The sequence below is a fragment of the Salvelinus fontinalis genome, chromosome 37 (genome assembly GCF_029448725.1).
Source record: "Salvelinus fontinalis isolate EN_2023a chromosome 37, ASM2944872v1, whole genome shotgun sequence".
NCBI classification, from domain to species: Eukaryota; Metazoa; Chordata; class Actinopteri; order Salmoniformes; family Salmonidae; genus Salvelinus; species Salvelinus fontinalis.
In genome coordinates, this window is record NC_074701.1 from 932,287 (window position 1) to 952,865 (window position 20,579).

Sequence of the window (20,579 nt, forward strand, 5' to 3'; positions counted from 1 at the left end):
CCTGAGAAATCGGTTGAGGTTATGCCTTTGAGGTTATTCCGTAATGAAGTTGAGTTTGAGGTTATTCCGTAATGGAGAAATACGGCCATCTTGAAGTCGAGTCACTCCAGGTGTTCTGTTTGATTGAAGCGCATGTCCAGAAGGCATGCTACATTTGGTTTTAATCCTGCATTGAACACAGATCATCCCGTCTCGATTATTAACGTTAAAAAATACCTAAAGTTGTATTACAAAAGTAGTTTGAATTTTTTTGGCAAAGTTTACAGGTAACCTTTGAGATATTTTGTTGTCAAGTTTGAGCAAGTTGGAACCTGTGTTTTTCTGGATCAAACGCGCCAAATAACTGGACATTTTGGATATATATCGACAGAATTAATTTAACAAAAGAACCATTTGTGATGTTTATGGGACATATTGGAGTGCCAACAACAGAAGCTCGTCAAAGATAAGGCATGAATTATATTTTTATTTCTGCGTTTTGTGTCGCACCTGCATGGTTACAATATGCTTCTCTCTGCTTACTATTGTGCTATACTCAGATAATAGCATCGTATGCTTTCGCCGGAAAGCCGATTTGAATTCTGACACGTTGGCTGGATTCACAACCATTGTAGCTTTAATTTGGTATCTTTCATGTGTGATTTAATGAAAGTTAGATTTTATAGTAATTTTCATAGTAATTCATTTGAATATGGCGCTCTGCATTTTCTCAGGCTTTTTGCCAAGTGAGACAGTAGCGTCTTGCCTAAATTCAGATTTTTGGATATAAATATGAACTTTACCGAACAAAAATACATATTGTGTAACATGAAGTCCTATGAGTCTCATCTGATGAAGATCATCAGAGGTTAGTGATTAATTTTATCTCTATTTCTGCTTTTTGTTACTGCTCTCTTTGGCTGGAAAAATGGCTGTCTTTTTCTGTGACTTGGCTCATACCTAACATAATCGTTTGGTGTGCTTTCGTCGTAAAACCTTTTTGAATATCGAATACTTTAGCTGGACTTACAACTAGTGTAGCTTTAAAATGGTTTGAAATCCTTGTATGTTTGAGGAATTTAAATGATGGGATTTCTGTTGTTTTGAATTTGGCGCCCTGCAGTTTCAATGGCTGTTGACGAGGCGGGATGCTACTGTCCCACATACCCTAGAGAAGTTAAGAGTCCAATAATCCAATTAATTGCAAAGTCCATCTTTGCCATGCAAATAAACTGAATCGCAAAAAACATTTCCACTGCATTTCAGCCCTGCCACAAAAGGACCAGCTGACATCATGTCAGTGATTCTCTCGGTAACACAGGTGTGAGTGTTGACGAGGACAAGGATGGAGATCACTCTGTCATGCTGATTGAGTTTGAATAACAGACTGAAAGCTTCAAAAGGAGGGTGGTGCTTGGAATCATTGTTCTTCCTCTGTCAAACATGGTTACCTGCAAGGAAACATGTGCCGTCATCATTGCTTTGCACAAAAAGGGCTTCACAGGCAAGGATATTGCTGCCAGTAAGATTGCACCTAAATCAACCATTTATCGGATCATCAAGAACTTTAAGGAGAGAGGTTCAAATGTTGTGAAGAAGGCTTCAGGGCGCCCAAGAAAGTCCAACACGCGCCAGGACCATCTCCTAAAGTTGATTCAGCTGCGGGATCGGGGCACCACCAGTACAGAGCTTGCTCAGGAATGGCAGCAGGCAGGTGTGAGTGCATCTGCGCGCACAGTGAGGTGAAGACTTTTGGAGGATGGACTGGTGTCAAGAAGGGCAGCAAAGAAGCCAATTCTCCCCAGGAAAAACATCAGGGACAGACTGATATTCTGCAAAAGGTACAGTGATTGGACTGCTGAGGACTGGGTAAAGTAATTTTCTCTGATCAATCCCCTTTCCGATTGTTTAGGGCATCCGGAAAAAAGCTTGTCCGGAGAAGACAAGGTGAGCGCTACCATCAGTCCTGTGTCATGCCAACAGTAAAGCATCCTGAGACCATTCATGTGTGGGTTTGCTTCTCAGCCAAGGGAGTGGGCTCACTCACAATTTTGCCTTAGAACACAGCCATGAAAAAAGAATGGTACCAACACATCCCCTGAGAGCAATTTCTCCCAACCATCCAGGAACAGTTTGGTGACGAACAATGCCTTTTCCAGCATGATGGAGCACCTTGCCATAAGGCAAAAGTGATAACTAAGTGGCCCGGGGAACAAAACATCAATATTTTGGGTCCATGACCAGGAAATTCCCCGGACCTTAATCCCATTGAGAACGTGTGGTCAATCCTGAAGAGGCGGGTGGACAAACAAAACCCCACAAATTCTGACAAACTCCAAGCATTTATTTTGTAAGAATGGGTTGCCATCAGTCAGGATGTGGCCCAGAAGTTAATTGACAGCATGCCAGGCAGATTGCAGAGGTCTTGAAAAAGAAGGGTCAACACTGCAAATATAGACTCTTTGCATCAACTTCATGTAATTGTCAATAAAAGCCTTTGACACTTATGAAATGCTTGTAATTATACTTCAGTATCCCATAATAACATCTGACAAAAATATCTAAAGAGACTGAAGCAGCAAACTTTGTGGAAATTAATTTTTGTCATTCTCAAAACTTTTGGCCACGAGTGTACATGACATTACAGTATAACATATCCCTCAACAATAAGACAGCACTAACATATGAAAGAGCCAACTCAGTGGCCTTATGGTCTGTCCTGAGATTGGAAGGTTTGGAGTGCAATCCCCCCCCCAAAAAAGATTCATATAATGCTAAATTCACAATTGACAAGAATATATAAATACATATCAACTGAAAGGCAAATTTCATCAATCCCTTGTTCATGTCATAACAAAGACCGTAAAAATGGGACCCGATGCGTCTCTTGGCAATCAACATTAAGGAGTTTGGGGGTTTTCGATTTACAGTAGTTGATTTGCTTATGTTCTATATGTTTCCAACTGAAAAAGGTGTACTGGAGATTTTGCTATGTTATGTTTGTGAAAATTGATTGGCAATGTCCTCCATGGACCTCCACTGCCCGTATTCTTTCCGTGGAGACTTGCAGGCAATTTCTTTCAGGACGATTGATCAATATGGCTCTGTGATGCACTTTTCATATCTTTTGATGAATGTTTAGAACCTATGCCAATAGAGAATTTGACGCATTACAAGATATTGATTATCCTGAATGACTTATTTCTCCAGTTCACAGACCATCTGAATTCTTGCATTTGAGTCTCATTTGTGAGAGGTAATATAATGAGTGGGATGAGGATGATGGTGATGGTGATGATGGTGTGTGCACGTGTGTGCTCTTGTGTGTGTGCGGCCATCTGTCTCTGTGTGTGTGTCACTTACGAACATGACCCTCTTGGGGATGTGGTCTGACTCCACCAAGGGGTTTTTGTAGAGCCACAGCTCCTCTGGTTGGATTACTCTCTCAAAGGGCTCCAGGAACTCTGTTAATCTGAGGGAGACACACATATGCACATTAGCTCTCAGTCACTCACAATACATTTATTTTCATATGGGTGGCCCCAGCTGGACTCAAACCCACAATCCTGGCTTTGCAAGCCCCATGCTCTACAGGACCACACAATCTCTTTACGGAAATACCATGTTTTTAGTTATTTGATACGTTAGACAGCAAACTGGCGCTCCAACATTGTATCTATAGAACTTTGAAGAGGATTCGATATTTGATACTGGACTTAAAACATTTTTACACTTTTAACTGTTCAAATCTCTAAAAGTCTAAGCCTTTAAGGGGGGGGGGGGTTCTACTAAGCTAACATATCAAATAGTTTTAAGATGGTCATACCATGGATCATTTAGCTATTTGATTTTGAATATTAGAATTTTAGATCTTGAATATTAGAACATTATTTGATAAAATATTGACTTTGGCCTTTACTAAAATAGCTCATAGAAACACATTGAGTAACACATTCACAAATGGCTAAACAGACAGTAAAAAAATGTATCATAAAGAATAAGGTTTTGAAGTGTCTGTCTTATAACTAGGAGATTTAAGAAAGCTGAGTAAATATTTTTGTATTTTGGACATGTACAGTGCCTTGCAAAAGTATTCATCCCCCTTGGTGTTTTTCCTATTTTGTTGCATTACAACCTGTCATTTAAATGTATTTTTAATTTGGATTTCATGTAATGGAGATAAACAAAATAGTCCAAATTGGTGAAGTGAAATGAAAAAAGTACTTCTTTCAAAAAATTCAAAAAAATAAATAAATGGAAAAGTGGTGTGTGCATAAGTTTTCACCCCCTTTGCTATGAAGCCCCTAAATAAGATCTGGTGCAAACAATTACCTTCAGAAGTCACATAAGTAGGTAGATTGCACACAGGTGGACTTTATTTAAATGTCACATGATCTCAGTATATATACACCTGTTCTGAAAGGCCCCAGAGTCTGCAACACCACTATGCAAGGGGGACTACATTTACATTTACATTTAAGTCATTTAGCAGACGCTCTTATCCAGGGCGACTTACAAATTGGTGCATTCACCTTATGACATCCAGTGGAACAGCCACTTTACAATAGTGCATCTAAATCTTTTAGGGGGGGGGGGGGGCAGAAGGATTGCTTTATCCTATCCTAGGTATTCCTTGAAGAGGTGGGGTTTCAGGTGTCTCCGGAAGGTGGTGATTGACTCCGCTGTCCTGGCGTCGTGAGAGAGTTTGTTCCACCATTGGGGTGCCAGAGCAGCGAACAGTTTTGACTGGGCTGAGCGGGAACTGTACTTCCTCAGTGGTAGGGAGGCGAGCAGGCCAGAGGTGGATGAACGCAGTGCCCTTGTTTGGGTGTAGGGCCTGATCAGAGCCTGAAGGTACTGAGGTGCCGTTCCCCTCACAGCTCCGTAGGCAAGCACCATGGTCTTGTAGCGGATGCGAGCTTCAACTGGAAGCCAGTGGAGAGAGCGGAGGAGCGGGGTGACGTGAGAGAACTTGGGAAGGTTGAACACCAGACGGGCTGCGGCGTTCTGGATGAGTTGTAGGGGTTTAATGGCACAGGCAGGGAGCCCAGCCAACAGCGAGTTGCAGTAATCCAGACGGGAGATGACAAGTGCCTGGATTAGGACCTGCGCCGCTTCCTGTGTGAGGCAGGGTCGTACTCTGCGGATGTTGTAGAGCATGAACCTACAGGAACGGGCCACCGTCTTGATGTTAGTTGAGAACGACAGGGTGTTGTCCAGGATCACGCCAAGGTTCTTAGCGCTCTGGGAGGAGGACACAATGGAGTTGTCAACCGTGATGGCGAGATCATGGAATGGGCAGTCCTTCCCCGGGAGGAAGAGCAGCTCCGTCTTGCCGAGGTTCAGCTTGAGGTGGTGATCCGTCATCCACACTGATATGTCTGCCAGACATGCAGAGATGCGATTCGCCACCTGGTCATCAGAAGGGGGAAAGGAGAAGATTAATTGTGTGTCGTCTGCATAGCAATGATAGGAGAGACCATGTGAGGTTATGACAGAGCCAAGTGACTTGGTGTATAGCGAGAATAGGAGAGGGCCTAGAACAGAGCCCTGGGGGACACCAGTGGTGAGAGCGCGTGGTGAAGAGACAGATTCTCGCCACGTCACCTGGTAGGAGCGACCTGTCAGGTAGGACGCAATCCAAGCGTGGGCCGCGCCGGAGATGCCCAACTCGGAGAGGGTGGAGAGGAGGATCTGATGGTTCACAGTATCGAAGGCAGCCGATAGGTCTAGAAGGATGAGAGCAGAGGAGAGAGAGTTAGCTTTAGCAGTGCGGAGCGCCTCCGTGATACAGAGAAGAGCAGTCTCAGTTGAGTGACTAGTCTTGAAACCTGACTGATTTGGATCAAGAAGGTCATTCTGAGAGAGATAGCAGGAGAGCTGGCCAAGGACGGCACGTTCAAGAGTTTTGGAGAGAAAAGAAAGAAGGGATACTGGTCTGTAGTTGTTGACATCGGAGGGATCGAGTGTAGGTTTTTTCAGAAGGGGTGCAACTCTCGCTCTCTTGAATACGGAAGGGACGTAGCCAGCGGTAAAGGATGAGTTGATGAACGAGGTGAGGTAAGGGAGAAGGTCTCCGGAAATGGTCTGGAGAAGAGAGGAGGGGATAGGGTCAAGCGGGCAGGTTGTTGGGCGGCCGGCCGTCACAAGACGCGAGATTTCATCTGGAGAGAGAGGGGAGAAAGAGGTCAGAGCACAGGGTAGGGCAGTGTGAGCAGAACCAGCGGTGGCGTTTGACTTAGCAAACGAGGATCGGATGTCGTCGACCTTCTTTTCGAAATGGTTGACGAAGTCGTCTGCAGAGAGGGAGGAGGGGGGGGAGGGGGAGGAGGATTCAGGAGGGAGGAGAAGGTGGCAAAGAGCTTCCTAGGGTTAGAGGCAGATGCTTGGAATTTAGAGTGGTAGAAAGTGGCTTTAGCAGCAGAGACAGAAGAGGAAAATGTAGAGAGGAGGGAGTGAAAGGATGCCAGGTCCGCAGGGAGGCGAGTTTTCCTCCATTTCCGCTCGGCTGCCCGGAGCCCTGTTCTGTGAGCTCGCAATGAGTTGTCGAGCCACGGAGCGGGAGGGGAGGACCGAGCCGGCCTGGAGGATAGGGGACATAGAGAGTCAAAGGATGCAGAAAGGGAGGAGAGGAGGGTTGAGGAGGCAGAATCAGGAGATAGGTTGGAGAAGGTTTGGGCAGAGGGAAGAGATGATAGGATGGAAGAGGAGAGAGTAGCGGGGGAGAGAGAGCGAAGGTTGGGACGGCGCTATACCATCCGAGTAGGGGCAGTGTGGGAAGTGTTGGATGAGAGCGAGAGGGAAAAGGATACAAGGTAGTGGTCGGAGACTTGGAGGGGAGTTGCAATGAGGTTAGTGGAAGAACAGCATCTAGTAAAGATGAGGTCAAGCGTATTGCCTGCCTTGTGAGTAGGGGGGGAAGGTGAGAGGGTGAGGTCAAAAGAGGAGAGGAGTGGAAAGAAGGAGGCAGAGAGGAATGAGTCAAAGGTAGACGTGGGGAGGTTAAAGTCACCCAGAACTGTGAGAGGTGAGCCGTCCTCAGGAAAGGAGCTTATCAAGGCATCAAGCTCATTGATGAACTCTCCGAGGGAACCTGGAGGGCGATAAATGATATAGATGTTAAGCTTGAAAGGGCTGGTAACTGTGACAGCATGGAATTCAAAGGAGGCGATAGATAGATGGGTAAGGGGAGAAAGAGAGAATGACCACTTGGGAGAGATGAGGATCCCGGTGCCACCACCCCGCTGACCAGAAGCTCTCGGGGTGTGCGAGAACACGTGGGCAGACTAAGAGAGAGCAGTAGGAGTAGCAGTGTTATCTGTGGTGAGCCATGTTTCCGTCAGTGCCAAGAAGTCGAGGGACTGGAGGGACGCATAGGCTGAGATGAGCTCTGCCTTGTTGGCCGCAGATCGGCAGTTCCAGAGGCTACCGGAGACCTGGAACTCCACGTGGGTCGTTCGGGCTGGGACCACCAGGTTAGGGTGGCCGCGGCCACGCGGTGTGAAGCGTTTGTATGGTCTGTGCAGAGAGGAGAGAACAGGGATAGACAGACACATAGTTGACAGGCTACAGAAGAGGCTACGCTAATGCAAAGGAGATTAGAATGACAAGTGGACTACACGTTTCGAATGTTCAGAAAGTTAAGCTTACGTTGCAAAAAAATAAAATAAAAGATCTTATTGACTAAAAATGATATAGTACTGCTGGCTGGTGAAGTAGGCTGGCTAGCAGTGGCTGTGTTGTTGAAAGTGAAGCTGGCTAGGTAACCTCGACAATTTCTCAAAATTTCTCTAAACTACACAATTATCTTGGATACAAGAACAGCAAAGACAACTAGCTAACACTACGCTAATCAAGTCGTTCCGTTGTAATGTAAGTTTCTACAGTGCTGCTATTCGGTAGAAGTTGGCTAGCTAGCAGTGTTAGCTAGCAGTGTTGGCTAGGTAGGAGGACGGCAGCGCGGCAGGCGAAAATAGCTGGCTAGCTAACCGATAATTACTCAAAGCTACACAATTATCTTAGATACAAAGATAGCAAAGACAACTATGTAGCTAGCTAACACTACACTAATCAAGTCGTTCCGTTGTAATGTAATCGTTTCTACAGTGCTGCTAATCGGTGGCTAGTTGGCTAGCTAGCAGGGTTGACTACGTTACGTTACGTTACGTTAGGACGAGAATACCTGGCTAGCGAACCTCAGCGAACCTCAATAACTACACAATTATCTTTGATACAAAGACGGCTATGTAGCCAGCTAAGTAGCTAGCTAAGATCAAACAATCAAAGATAGCAAAGACAACTGTGTAGCCAGCTAACACTACACTAATCAAGTCGTTCCGTTGTAATGCACTCGTTTCTAAAATGCTGCTATTCGGTGGCTAGCTGGCTAGCTAGCAATGTTGGCTACGTTGCGTTACGTTAGGACGAAAATAGCTGGCTAGCGAACCTCAATAACTACACAATTATGTTTGATACAAAGACGGCTATGTAGCTAGCTAAGATCAAACAAATCAAACCGTTGTACTGTAATGAAAATGAAAATGAAAATGAAATGGTAATACTACCTGTGGAGCGAAGCGGAATGCGACTACTCCCTCCAACCCGGAAGTCATTAAACTAGACTACCTAGCAAGCTGCACCATAAAGACCAAGGAGCTCTCCAAACAGTTCAAGGACAACGTTTTGTAGAAGGACAGATCAGGCTTGAGTTATAAAAAAATATCAGAAACTTTGATCATCCCACAGAGCACCATTAAATCCATTATTAAAATGTTTTAAGAATATGGCACCACAACAAACCTGCCAAGAGAGGGCCACCCACCAAAACTCACGGACCAGGCAAGGAGGGCATTAATCAGAGAGGCAACAAAGAGACTAAAGATAACCATGAAGGAGCTGCAAAGCTCCACAGTGGAGATTGGAGTATCTGTCTATAGGACCACCTTAAGCTGTACACTCCACAGAGATGGCCTTTACAGAAGACTGGCCAGAAAAAAGCCACGCTTAAAGAAAAAAAGAACACAGTTGGTGTTCGCCAAAAGTCATGTTGGGAGACTCCCCAAACATATGACAAAAAGGTATTCTGGTCAAGTGAGACTAAAATGTAGCTTTTGGCCATAAAGGAAACGCAAACTCAACACCTCATCACCCCCAGAACACCAACCCCCAGTGATTCATGGTGGTGGAAGCATCATGCTGTGAGGATGTCCCAGTCGACAGGGACAGGGAAACTTTTCAGAATTGAAAGAATGATGGATGGTGCTAAAAACCGGGAAATTCTTGAGGGAAACCTGTTTCAATCTTCAAGAGAATGACACTAGGATGGAGGATCACCTTCCAGCAGGACAATGACCCTAAGCAACACTCGAGTGGTTTAAGGGGAAACATTTAAATGTCTTGCAATGGCCTAGTCACAGCCCAGACCTCAATCCAATTGAGAATATGTGGTATGACTTAAAGACTGCTGTACACCAGCGGAACCCATCCAACTTGAGAAGCTGGAGCAGTTTTGTCTTGAAGAATGGGCAAAATTCCCAGTGGCTCGATGTGACAAGTTTATAGAGACATACTCCAAGAGACTTGCAGCTGTATTTTCTGCAAAAGGTGGCTCTACAAAGTATTGACTTTGGGGGGGGGGGGGGGTGAACAGTTATGCATGCTCAAGTTTTCTGTTTTCTTGTCTTATTTCTTGATTGTTTAACAATAAAAAACATTTTGTATCTTCATAGTCGTAGGCGTGTTGTGTACATCAAATATCAAAATCAAAATGATACAAACCCCTCAAAAAATATATTTTAATTCCAGGTTGTAAGGCAACAAAATAGGAAAAATGCCAATGCCACTGTATTTAACAAAAAAATAAATAAATTGTTGGTAAAAAAATACCTCCATTCATTTAAGAAAAACCTGTACCAGGTTACCTTCAGATGTGTACTGTGACACTTGTGGGGGTCGTAGAGCAAAACGGAGAACACCCTTGTTGGCAGTTGTTCAACAGTAGGGATTTTTCATTGAAGTACCTCTTGTCATTCAATGAGAGATGACTCATCCACATGCAATTTTTTTCACTTGAGAAATAGTGACCAAACATCCTAGTCAGATGCAAAATTGAGCGACTACTGTCACGCCCTGGCCTTAGTATTCTTTGTTTTCTTTATTATTTTAGTTAGGTCAGGGTGTGACATGGGGAATGCTTATGTTTTGTCGGTTTTGGGTGGTTATATGGTAAAGGGGTTGTTGGGTGTAGTGTATGGGTTTGTGTTGAGTGAATGTGTCTAGCTGTGTCTATGGTTGAGTGTAGGTTCTAGGAAAGTATATGGTTGCCTGAATTGGGTCTCAATTAGAGACAGCTGGTTATTGTTGTCTCTGATTGGGAGCCATATTTAAGGCAACCATAGGCTTTAGCTGTTTGTGGGGAATTGTCTATGTCAGTGTGTAGTGGTCAGTGTCAGCACCATTTCTGTTTATATAGCTTCACGGTAGTCTTTTTGTTGTTTTGTCTCGTTTTTTCCTTCTTTTAATAAAGAGAAGATGTATTTTTCACACGCCGCGCCTTGGTCCTCTCTCAGTCCCTTTGATGATCGTGACAGAATTCCCCACCAATCTACGACCAAGCGGCGTGTCAAGCGGCAACAGGATCCAACTACACAGGATTCATGGACATGGGAGGAGATACTGGATGGTAAGGGGCCTTGGGCACAACCGGGAGAATATCGCCTCCCTCGTGAAGAGCTGGAGGCAGCTAAAGCCGAGAGGAGGCGATATGAGGAGGCAGCACGGAAGCAAGGCTGGAAGCCCGTGAGTACAACCCAAAAAGTTCTTGGGGGGGGCCTTAAAGGGAGTGTGGCGAAGTCAGGTAGGAGACCTGCGCCTACTCCCTGTACTTACCGTGGAGAGCGAGAGTACGGGCAGACATCGGGTTACGCAGTAGAGCGCATGGTGTCTACTGTACGCGTGCATAGCCCGGTTCGGTACATTCCAGCTCCACGTATCGGCCGGGCGAGATTGAGCGTTGAGCCGTATGTCATGAAGCCGGCCCAAGGCATCTGGTCACCAGTGCGTCTCCTCGGGCCGGTGTACATGGCACCAGCCTTACGCATGGTGTCCCCGGTTCGCCTACATAGCCCGGTGCGGGTTATTCCACCTCCCCGCACTGGTCGGGCGACGGGGAGCATACAACCAGGTAAGGTTGGGCAGGCTCAGTGCTCAAGGGAGCCAGTACGCATGCACGGTCCGGTATTTCCGGCGCCACCTCCCCGCCCCGACCCAGTACCACCAGTGCCTCCTCCACGCACTAGCCCTATGGTGCGTGTCTCCAGCCCTTTGCCACCGGTGCCTACACCGCGCACCAAGCCTCCTGTGTGTCCCCAGAGTCCTGTGCGTCCTGTTGCTGCTCCCCGCACTAGCCCTGAGATGCGTGTCCCCAGCCCGGTACCACCAGTTCCCGGCACCACGCACTAGGCCTAATGTGCGTCTCCAGGGTCCAGTATGCCCTGTTCCTTCTCCCCGCACTAGCCTGAAGGTGCGTGTCCCCAGCCAGGTAACACCAGTTCCGGCACCACGCACCAGGCCTACAGTGCGCCTCAGCCGGCCAGAGTCTGCCTTCTGCACAGCGGGGCCTGAACTGCCCGTCTGCCAAGCGCCATCTGAGCCACCCGTCTGCCAAGCGCCATCTGAGCCACCCGTCTGCCAAGCGCCATCTGAGCCACCCGTCTGCCAAGCGCCATCTGAGCCATCCGTCTACCCAGCGCCATCTGAGCCATCCGTCTACCCAGCGCCATCTGAGCCATCCGTCTGCCCCGAGCCGTCAGAGCCGCCCGTCTGTCAGGAGCCGCTAGAGCCATTCGTCAGTCAGGATCTGCCAGAGCCGCCAACCAATCAGGATCTGCCAGAGCCGCCAACCAGACAGGATCTGCCAGAGCCGCCAACTAGACAGGATCTGCCGGAGCCGCCAGCCAGCCATGAGCAGCCAGATCCGTCAGCCAGCCATGAGCAGCCAGATCCGTCAGCCAGCCATGAGCAGCCAGATCCGTCAGCCAGCCATGAGCAGCCAGATCCGTCAGCCAGCCATGAGCAGCCAGATCCGTCTGCCAGCCATGAGCAGCCAGATCCGTCAGCCAACCATGAGCCATCCAGCCAGGATCCGTCCCTCAGTCCGGAGCTGCCGTCCTTCAGTCCGGAGCTGCTGCCCCTTAGTCCGGTGCTGCCCCTTAGTCCGGTGCTGCCCCTTAGTCCGGTGCTGCCCCTTAGTCCGGTGCTGCCCCTTAATCCAGTGGGGTTAAGGTGGAGGGTGGCCATTTGGAGGAGGCTACGTAAGCGGGTAGTGACTATGGTGGGGCGGGGACCACGACCAGTGCCGGAGCCGCCGCCGTGGACGGACGCCCACCCAGACCCTCCCCTAGACTATGTGCTGGTGCGCCCGGAGTTCGCACCTTAAGGGGGGGGTTATGTCACGCCCTGGCCTTAGTATTCTTTGTTTTCTTTATTATTTTAGTTAGGTCAGGGTGTGACATGGGGAATGTTTGTGTTTTGTCGGTTTTGGGTGGTTATATGGTAAAGGGGGTGTTAGGTGTAGTGTATGGGTTTGTGTTGAGTGAATGTGTCTAGCTGTGTCTATGGTTGAGTGTAGGTTCTAGGAAAGTCTATGGTTGCCTGAATTGGGTCTCAATTAGAGACAGCTGGTTATTGTTGTCTCTGATTGGGAGCCATATTTAAGGCAACCATAGGCTTTAGCTGTTTGTGGGGAATTGTCTATGTCAGTGTGTAGTGGTCAGTGTCAGCACCATTTCTGTTTATATAGCTTCACGGTCGTCTTTTTATTGTCTTGTCTCGTTTTTTCCTTCTTTTAATAAAGAGAAGATGTATTTTTCACACGCCGCGCCTTGGTCCTCTCTCAGTCCCTTTGATGATCGTGACAACTCACACATTTCTTGAGTTATAATTGATTAATTTGGACTATTTTGAGGAAGTTTATACTGGCTATGGCCTCTCAAAATAGACAAACAGTACTATTGCCTCTTTTTTTTCATTTTTCAATTGAGTGTCTTTTAAAGGAGTGTGCAAGCACTGTGTCCACCCCCTCAGTCCTTAACTACAGACTACAGGGTTAATAGACCTGTCACTCTACTGGGATTTCTTCTCCCACTCCCCTCTGCCTTAATGAGTTTCTCCTGGAACACACTTACATACCGAACCCCCACATGCCTGAATGGATATACATGTACACACACAGGCAGAGGGCACACACAAATACACACATTCACACACACAGTGGTGTAAAGTACTTAAGTAAAAATACTTTTACTTTTACTTCACTACGTTCCTAAAGAAAATAATCAACCTTTTACTCCATACATTTTCCTGTACACCCAAAAGTACGCGTTACATTTTGAATGTTTAGCACGACATGAAAATGGTCCAATTCACATACTTATCAAGAAAACATTCCTGGTCTTCCCTACTGTCTCTGATCTGGCGGACTCACTTCAGACAAGTGCTTAGTTTGTAAATTATGTCTAAGTGTTGGACTATGCCCCTGGCCATACCGTAAATTAACTTCTTGCAACTATAGGGGGTGCTGTTTCAAATTAGCATAATTGTCTCTACAGATTAAACTGCCTAGTACTCAATTCTTGCTCGTACAATATGCATATTATTGTTATTATTGGATAGAAAACACTCTCTAGTTTTTATAGCCATTTGAATTATGTCTCTGAGGGAAACAGAACTCATTCTACAGCACTTTTCCTCCCAGTGTGTGAGATTTAGACATCTTGGCCTCTGGTTCCAGATCAGTTTTAAAAGTCTCTGTTAATCCTATGAGATACAAACACTGCCCACGCCTTCCTCTAGATGTCAGTAAGTGGTGACAATTTGAATGGAGTCGATTGCGCAATCATTGGCTCTATAAATCACCAAATACCGGAAGTAGCGTTCCTTTGGACTGTGCGCTCAACGCAAGAAGGATATCTGACTGGCCTTTTTCCAAGCCTTGGTTTAGCCAGTAATATAGCGTCGGTCATCTTTTTACTCGTTATAGGTGTTAGAAACATCATAATGTAGTTAATTTAAACCGTTTTATAGCAATTTATATCCGTTTAGTGCGATTTTGAGGCATTGCTTTGTAATAGACTTTGAAGCTCCGGGCACGTTTCGGGGTCCCGGTCGTACGTTAGTGGGCATTTCGACGGACAAGTGGACATCTTTCGACCAAAAGAAGATTAGACCCAAGAAAGGATACATTGCCCAAGAATCTGATGGAAGATCGCCTCATAGTAAGAAATATTTAAGATGATAAATCGTTGTTCTGTAGAAAAATGTCAAACGCACGTTCCGCCATTTTGTTAGATGTAGCTTTGCTTGGCGAAACCTGTATTGAAAAGTAAGGATAATTTAAATAATGTAATTCCGGGATTGTATTAAGAATTAAATTGTCTATCAATCGCTGTCCACCCTGTATTTTTTAGTCAAGTTTATGAGTATTTATGTATAAGACTAGATCACTGTCTAATATGGTGCAGGACATTTTCTGACCAGCTGAGCTACTTTTGTCATTGTCTAACCATGATTTTGGTGGCTAAATATGCACATTTTCGAAAAAACTCTATGTATGTTGTAATATGATGTTACAGGAGTGTCATCTGAAGAATTCTGAGAAGGTTAGTGAAAAAATTAATATATTTTGGCGATGATTACGTTATCGCTCTCTTTGGCTAGAATCAATGCTCTGGTAACGTTTGCGTATGTGGTATGCTAATATAACGATTTATTGTGTTTTCGCCGTAAAACACTTAGAAAATCTGAAATGTTGTCTGAATTCACAAGATCTGTGTCTTTCCATTGCTATGTGCTGTGTATTTTTAAGAAATGTTTTATGATGAGTAAATTGGTAATACACGTTGCTGTCTGTAGTAATTCTAGGAGCTTTGGTGAGATTTGTGATGCTGGCTGCAATGGCAAACTATGATTTATACCTGAAATATGCACATTTTTCTAACAAAACCTATCCTATACCATAAATATGTTATCAGACTGTCATCTGATGAGGTTTTTTCTTGGTTAGTGGCTATCAATATCTTAGTTTAGCCGAATTGGTGATAGCTACTGGTTTTGAGAGAAAATGGTGGACAAAGAAAAATGGTGATTTTTGCTAACGTGTTTAGCTAATAGATTTACATATTGTTTCTTCCCTGTAAAACATTTAAAAAATCTGAAATGGTGGCTTTATTCACAGGATCTGTATCTTTCATTAGGTGTCTTGGACTTGTGATTTAATGATATTTAGATGCTACTATTTAATTGTGACGCTATGCTAGCGATGCTAATCAGTGTGGGGGGGGGGGGGGGGGGGGGGGGGGGGGGGGGTGCACACCGGACCCGGGGTAGAGGCTCCTGGAAGGTTAAACAAGAAAATTGTGCATTCTGGTTCGCTTAATATAAGGAATTGTAAATTATTTATACTTTTACTTTTGATACTTAAGCATATTTTAGCAATTTAGCAATTTACTTTAGACACTTATATTTAAAACTTTTTTTTCAAAACTTTTACTCAAGTAGTATTTTACTGGGTTACTTTCACTTATACTTGACTCATTTTCTATTAAGGTATCTTTAATTTTACTCTTTTTTTTCACCTTTTTTTAACCAGGTATGCCAGTTGAGAACAAGTTCTCATTTGCAACTGCGACCTGGCCTGGCCAACTGCGACCTGGCCAAAATAAAGCAAAGCAGTGCGACAAAAACAACACAGAGTTACACAAAAGTACAGTCAATAACACAATAGAAAATCTATATACAGTGTAGGCAAATGTAGTAAGGAGTTAAGGCAATAAATAGGCCAATAGAAGCAAAATAATAACAATTTAGAAAATGAACACTGGAGTGATAGATGTTGATATGCAAGTAGAAATACTGGTGTGCAAAAGAGAAAAAAAAGTAAATAAAAACAATATGGGTATGAAGTAGGTAGTTGGGCTATCTACAGATGGGCTGTGTACAGCTGCAGCAATCGGTAAGATGCTCAGATAGCTGATGCTTAAAGTTAGTGAGGGAGTTATAAGTCTTCACCTTCAGCGATTTCTGCAATTTGTTCCAGTCATTGGCAGCAGAGAACTGGAAGGAAAGGTGGCCAAAGGAAGTGTTGGCATTGGGAATGACCAGTGAACTATACCTGCTGGAGCGCGTGCTACGGGTGGGTGTTGTTATGGTGACTAGTGAGCTAAGATAAGGCTGAGCTTTACCTAGCAAAGACTAATAGATGACCTGGAACCAATGGGTCTGGTGACGAATATGTATCGAGGGCCAGCTAACACGAGCTTACAGGTCGCAGTGGTGAGTGGTATATTGAGCTTTGGTGACAAAATGGATGCACTGTGAAAGACTGCATCCAGTTTGCTGAGTAGAGTGTTGGAGGCAAATTCTGTAACTGACATTGTTGAGGATCGGTAGGATAGTCAGTTTTACGAGGGTATGTTTGGCAGCGTGTGCGAAGGAGGCTTTGTTGCAAAATGTAAGGGCTGTCGTTCTCCTCATCCTCGGATGAGGAGAGGAGAGAAGGATCAGTAGACCAATACGCAGCATTCGGGAAATAAGCCATCTCTTTATTTGCAACGATGGCAACACGAAAACAAAAACACTTACAAAATTACAAAACAAGAAAACGACGTAGACGAAAACCTGAACATGAACTACATAACTAACGTAAAACTCACGGACAGGAACAGACTACATCAAAACGAAACGAACAGCCAAACAGTCCCGTATGGTGCAAACATAACACAGATACGGAAGACAATCACCCACCAACAAACAGTGAGAACACCCTACCTAAATATGACTCTTAATTAGAGGAGAACGCAAAACACCTGCCTCTAATTAAGAGCCATACCAGGCAACCAAAACCAACATAGAAACAGATAACATAGACTGCCCACCCAAAACACATGCCCTGACCATAAACACATACAAAAACAACATAAAACAGGTCAGGACCGTTACACAAAATAGGAAGCCGATTCTTCTAGATTTCATTTTGAATTGGAGAAACTTAATATGAGTCTGGAAGGAGAGTTTACAGTCTAGTCAGACACCTAGGTATTTGTAGTTTTCCACATTTGTAGTTTTCCACAAAGGTAGCTTTCACAAAACCCACAAATAGAGATAAAATGAATCACTAACCTTTGAACAACTTCATCAGATGACAGTCTTATAACATTATGTTAATATTGTCAATAGTGTATAACATGATGTTATAAGACTGTCACCTGATGAAGTTGTTCAAGGTTAGTGATTCATTTTATCTTTATTTGTGGGTTTTGTGAAGGCTACCTATGCGGTGGAAACGTGGTGAAAATATACCGTTGTGTGTTTGGCTTTTGTGGTTAGCTAATATAAATACATATTGTGTTTTCGCTGTAAAACATTTTAAAAATCGGAAATGATGGCTGGATTCACAAGATGTTTATCTTTCATTTGCTGTATTGGGACTTGTGATTTCATGAAATTATATGATATCCCTGTCCCGTTAGGCTAGGCTATGCTAGTCAGCTTTTTTGATGAGGATGCTCCAGGATCCGGGAAAAGTGTGAAGTAAAGGTTAAAGGTACAAATTGTGGTTTTACATTGTGAATACTGATGCACCAAATTGTCCGGAGAAATTTTGGACAGTCACGTAATCTAACCAAAAAACTCATCATAAACTTTACTAAAAAATACATGTTGTACAGCAAATGAAAGATACACTGGTTCTTAATGCAACCGCTGTGTTAGATCTTTCAAAATAACTTAAGTACAACGTACAGCATGCAATATTGTGAGACAGCGCTCACCAATTCTCCGCCTTGTTGGAGCCAACATAAACCACAAAAATACGAAATAACATCATAAATATTCTCTTACGTTTGATGATCTTCCATCAGAATGTTGTGCAAGGAGTCCTAGTTCCAGAATAAATCGTTGTTTTGTTTTAGAATGTCCATTTCTTCTGTCGAATTAGCAACTTTGGCTAGCCATGTGGAGGGCACATGTCCAAGAAATCTTTGCGCCTGTAACGAAAAATTCCAAAAGTCCTATTAAACGTCGAATAAACTGGTCAAACTCGTTTGAAAATTCTACTTTATGATGTTTTTCTCATATGTATCCAATAAAATCAGAGCCGGAGCATTTCGTCGTGTAAACCGAACGCATTTCAGAAGACAATGTGAGTTCCCTGGTGCGCAGTTGAATACTGACAAAAGAGCGGACCTGTCACTCCAAAAGCTCTCATTCGGTCTCACAACAAGCTAGACACCCCATTCAACATTCTACTGCCTGTGAAGTGATCTGTATCTGTATGAAGTGCATACAGATCCATAAATATAAGCCAGTTGAATAGGCAGGCCCTGACACAGAGCCCCATTTTCATAATTTTCACTTCCTGTTTGGAAGTTTGCTGCCAAATGAGTTCTGTTTTACTCACAGATATAATTCAAACAGTTTTAGAAACTTCAGAGTGTTTTCTATCCAATAGTAATAATAATATGCATATTGTATGATCTAGAACAGAGTATGAGGCAGTTTAATTTGGGCACGATTTTTTCCCAAAGTGAAAACTGCGCCCCCTATTAAGAAGAAGGCAGTCATTTGAGAAACCAATAAGAATACGGTGATTGACAGAATCTAATGCCTTGGCCAGGTCGCTGAAGACGGCTGCACAGTACTATCTTTTATCGATGGTGGTTATGATATCATTTAGTACCTTGAACGTGGCTGAGGTGCACCCTTGACCAGCTCGGAAACCAGATTGCACAGCGGAGAAGGTATGGTAGGATTTGAAATGATCAGTGATCTGATTGTTAACTTGGCTTTCGAAGACTTTAGAAAGGCAGGGCAGGATGGATATAGGTCTGTACCAGTTTGGGTTTAGAGTGTCACCCCCTTAGAAGAGGGGGATGACCGTGGCAGCTTTCCAATCTTTAGGAATCTTGGAAAATATGAAAGAGATGTTGAACAGACTAGTAATAAGGGTTGCAACAATGGCGGTTGATAATTTTAGAAAGAGAGGTTCCAGATTGTCTAGCCCAGCTGATTTGTACGGGTCCAGGTTTTGCAGCTCTTTCAGAACATCTGCTATCTGCATTTGGTTGAAGGAGAACCTGGGTAGGCTTGGGCAAGTCGCTGCTGGGGGTTTAGAGCTGTTGGCTGGGGGTTGGGGTAGCCAAGAGGAAAGCATGGCCAGATGTAGAGAAATGCTTCTTGAAATTCTTGATTATCGTGGATTTATCGTGGTGACAGTGTTTCCTAGCCTCAGTGCAGTGGGCAGCTGGGAGGAGGTGCTCTTATTCTCCATGGACTTTACAGTGTTCCAGAAAGTTTTGGAGTTAGAGCTACAGGATGCACATTTCTGTTTGAAAAAGCTAGCCTTTGCTTTCCTAACTGACTGTGTGTATTGGTTCCTGAATGCCCTGAAAAGTTGCATATCGCGGGGACAATTCGATGCTAGTGCAGTACGCCACAGGATGTTTTTGTGCTGGTCGAGGGCAGTCAAGTCTGGAGTCAACCAAGGGCTATATCTGTTCTTAGTTCTACATTTTTTAAATGGGGCATGCTTATTTAAGATGGTGAGGAAATTGCTTTTCAAGATCAACCAGGCATCCTCTACTGACGGGATGAGGACAATATCCTTCCAGGATACCTGGGCCAGGTCGATTACAAAGGCCTGCTCGCAGAAGTGTTTTAGGGAGCGTTTGACAGTGATGAGGGGTGGTCATTTGACCGTTGACCCATAACGGATGCAGGCAATGAGGCAGTGATCGCTAAGATCCTGATTGAAAACAGCAGAGGTGTATTTGGAGATGGTCAGGATAATATCTATGATGGTGTTTACAGATTTGTACCTGGTGGGTTCCTTGATAATTTGTATGAGATTGACGGCATCTAGCTTAGACTGTCGGACGGCCGGTGTGTTAACATATTCCAGTTTAGGTCACCTAACAGAACAAACTCTGAAGATAGATGGGGGGAAATCAATTCACATATGGTGTCCAGGGCACAGCTGGGAGCTGAGAGGGGTCTATAACTTAACGGCAACAGTGAGAGACTTATTTCTAGAGAGTATCATTTTTTTAATTAGAAGCTCGAACTGTTTGGGCATAGACCTGGAAATATGACCGATCTCTGCAGGCTTTCTCTGCAGCAGATTGCAACTCCTCCCCTTTTGGCAATTCTATCTTGATGGAAGATGTTGTATTTGGGGATGGAATCTCAGAATTTTTGGTGGCCTTCCTAAGCCAGGATTCAGACACGGCAAGGACATCAGGTTTGGCGGGTGTGCTAAAAGCAGTAAGTAAAACAAACTTCGGGAGGAGGCTTCTGATGTTAACATGCGTGAAACCAAGGCTTTTACGGTTACAGAACTCAACAAATGAGAGCGCCTGGGGACACACAGGGTCTGGGTTAACCTCTACACCACCTGAGGAACAGAGGAGGAGTAGGATGAGGGTACGGCTAAAAGACTATCAAAACTGTTCTTCTTGTACGTTGGGGACAGAGAACAAAAGGAGCAGATTTCTGGGCGTGGTGGAATAGATTCAGGGCATAATGTACAGACGGGGGTATGGTAGGGT

General features: G+C 44.5%; 1 protein-coding gene across 1 annotated transcript in view; it reads right to left on the minus strand.

Moving 5' to 3' along the window:
• LOC129835969 (phospholipid phosphatase 4-like) overlaps positions 1 to 20,579 on the minus strand; it is a 199,402-nt gene that overhangs the window by 97,401 nt on the left and 81,422 nt on the right. Inside the window, exon 2 of the mRNA XM_055901675.1 lies at positions 3,343 to 3,451. Coding sequence (XP_055757650.1) covers positions 3,343 to 3,451 — 109 coding nt within the window. The remainder of the gene's footprint in view (positions 1 to 3,342; positions 3,452 to 20,579) is intronic.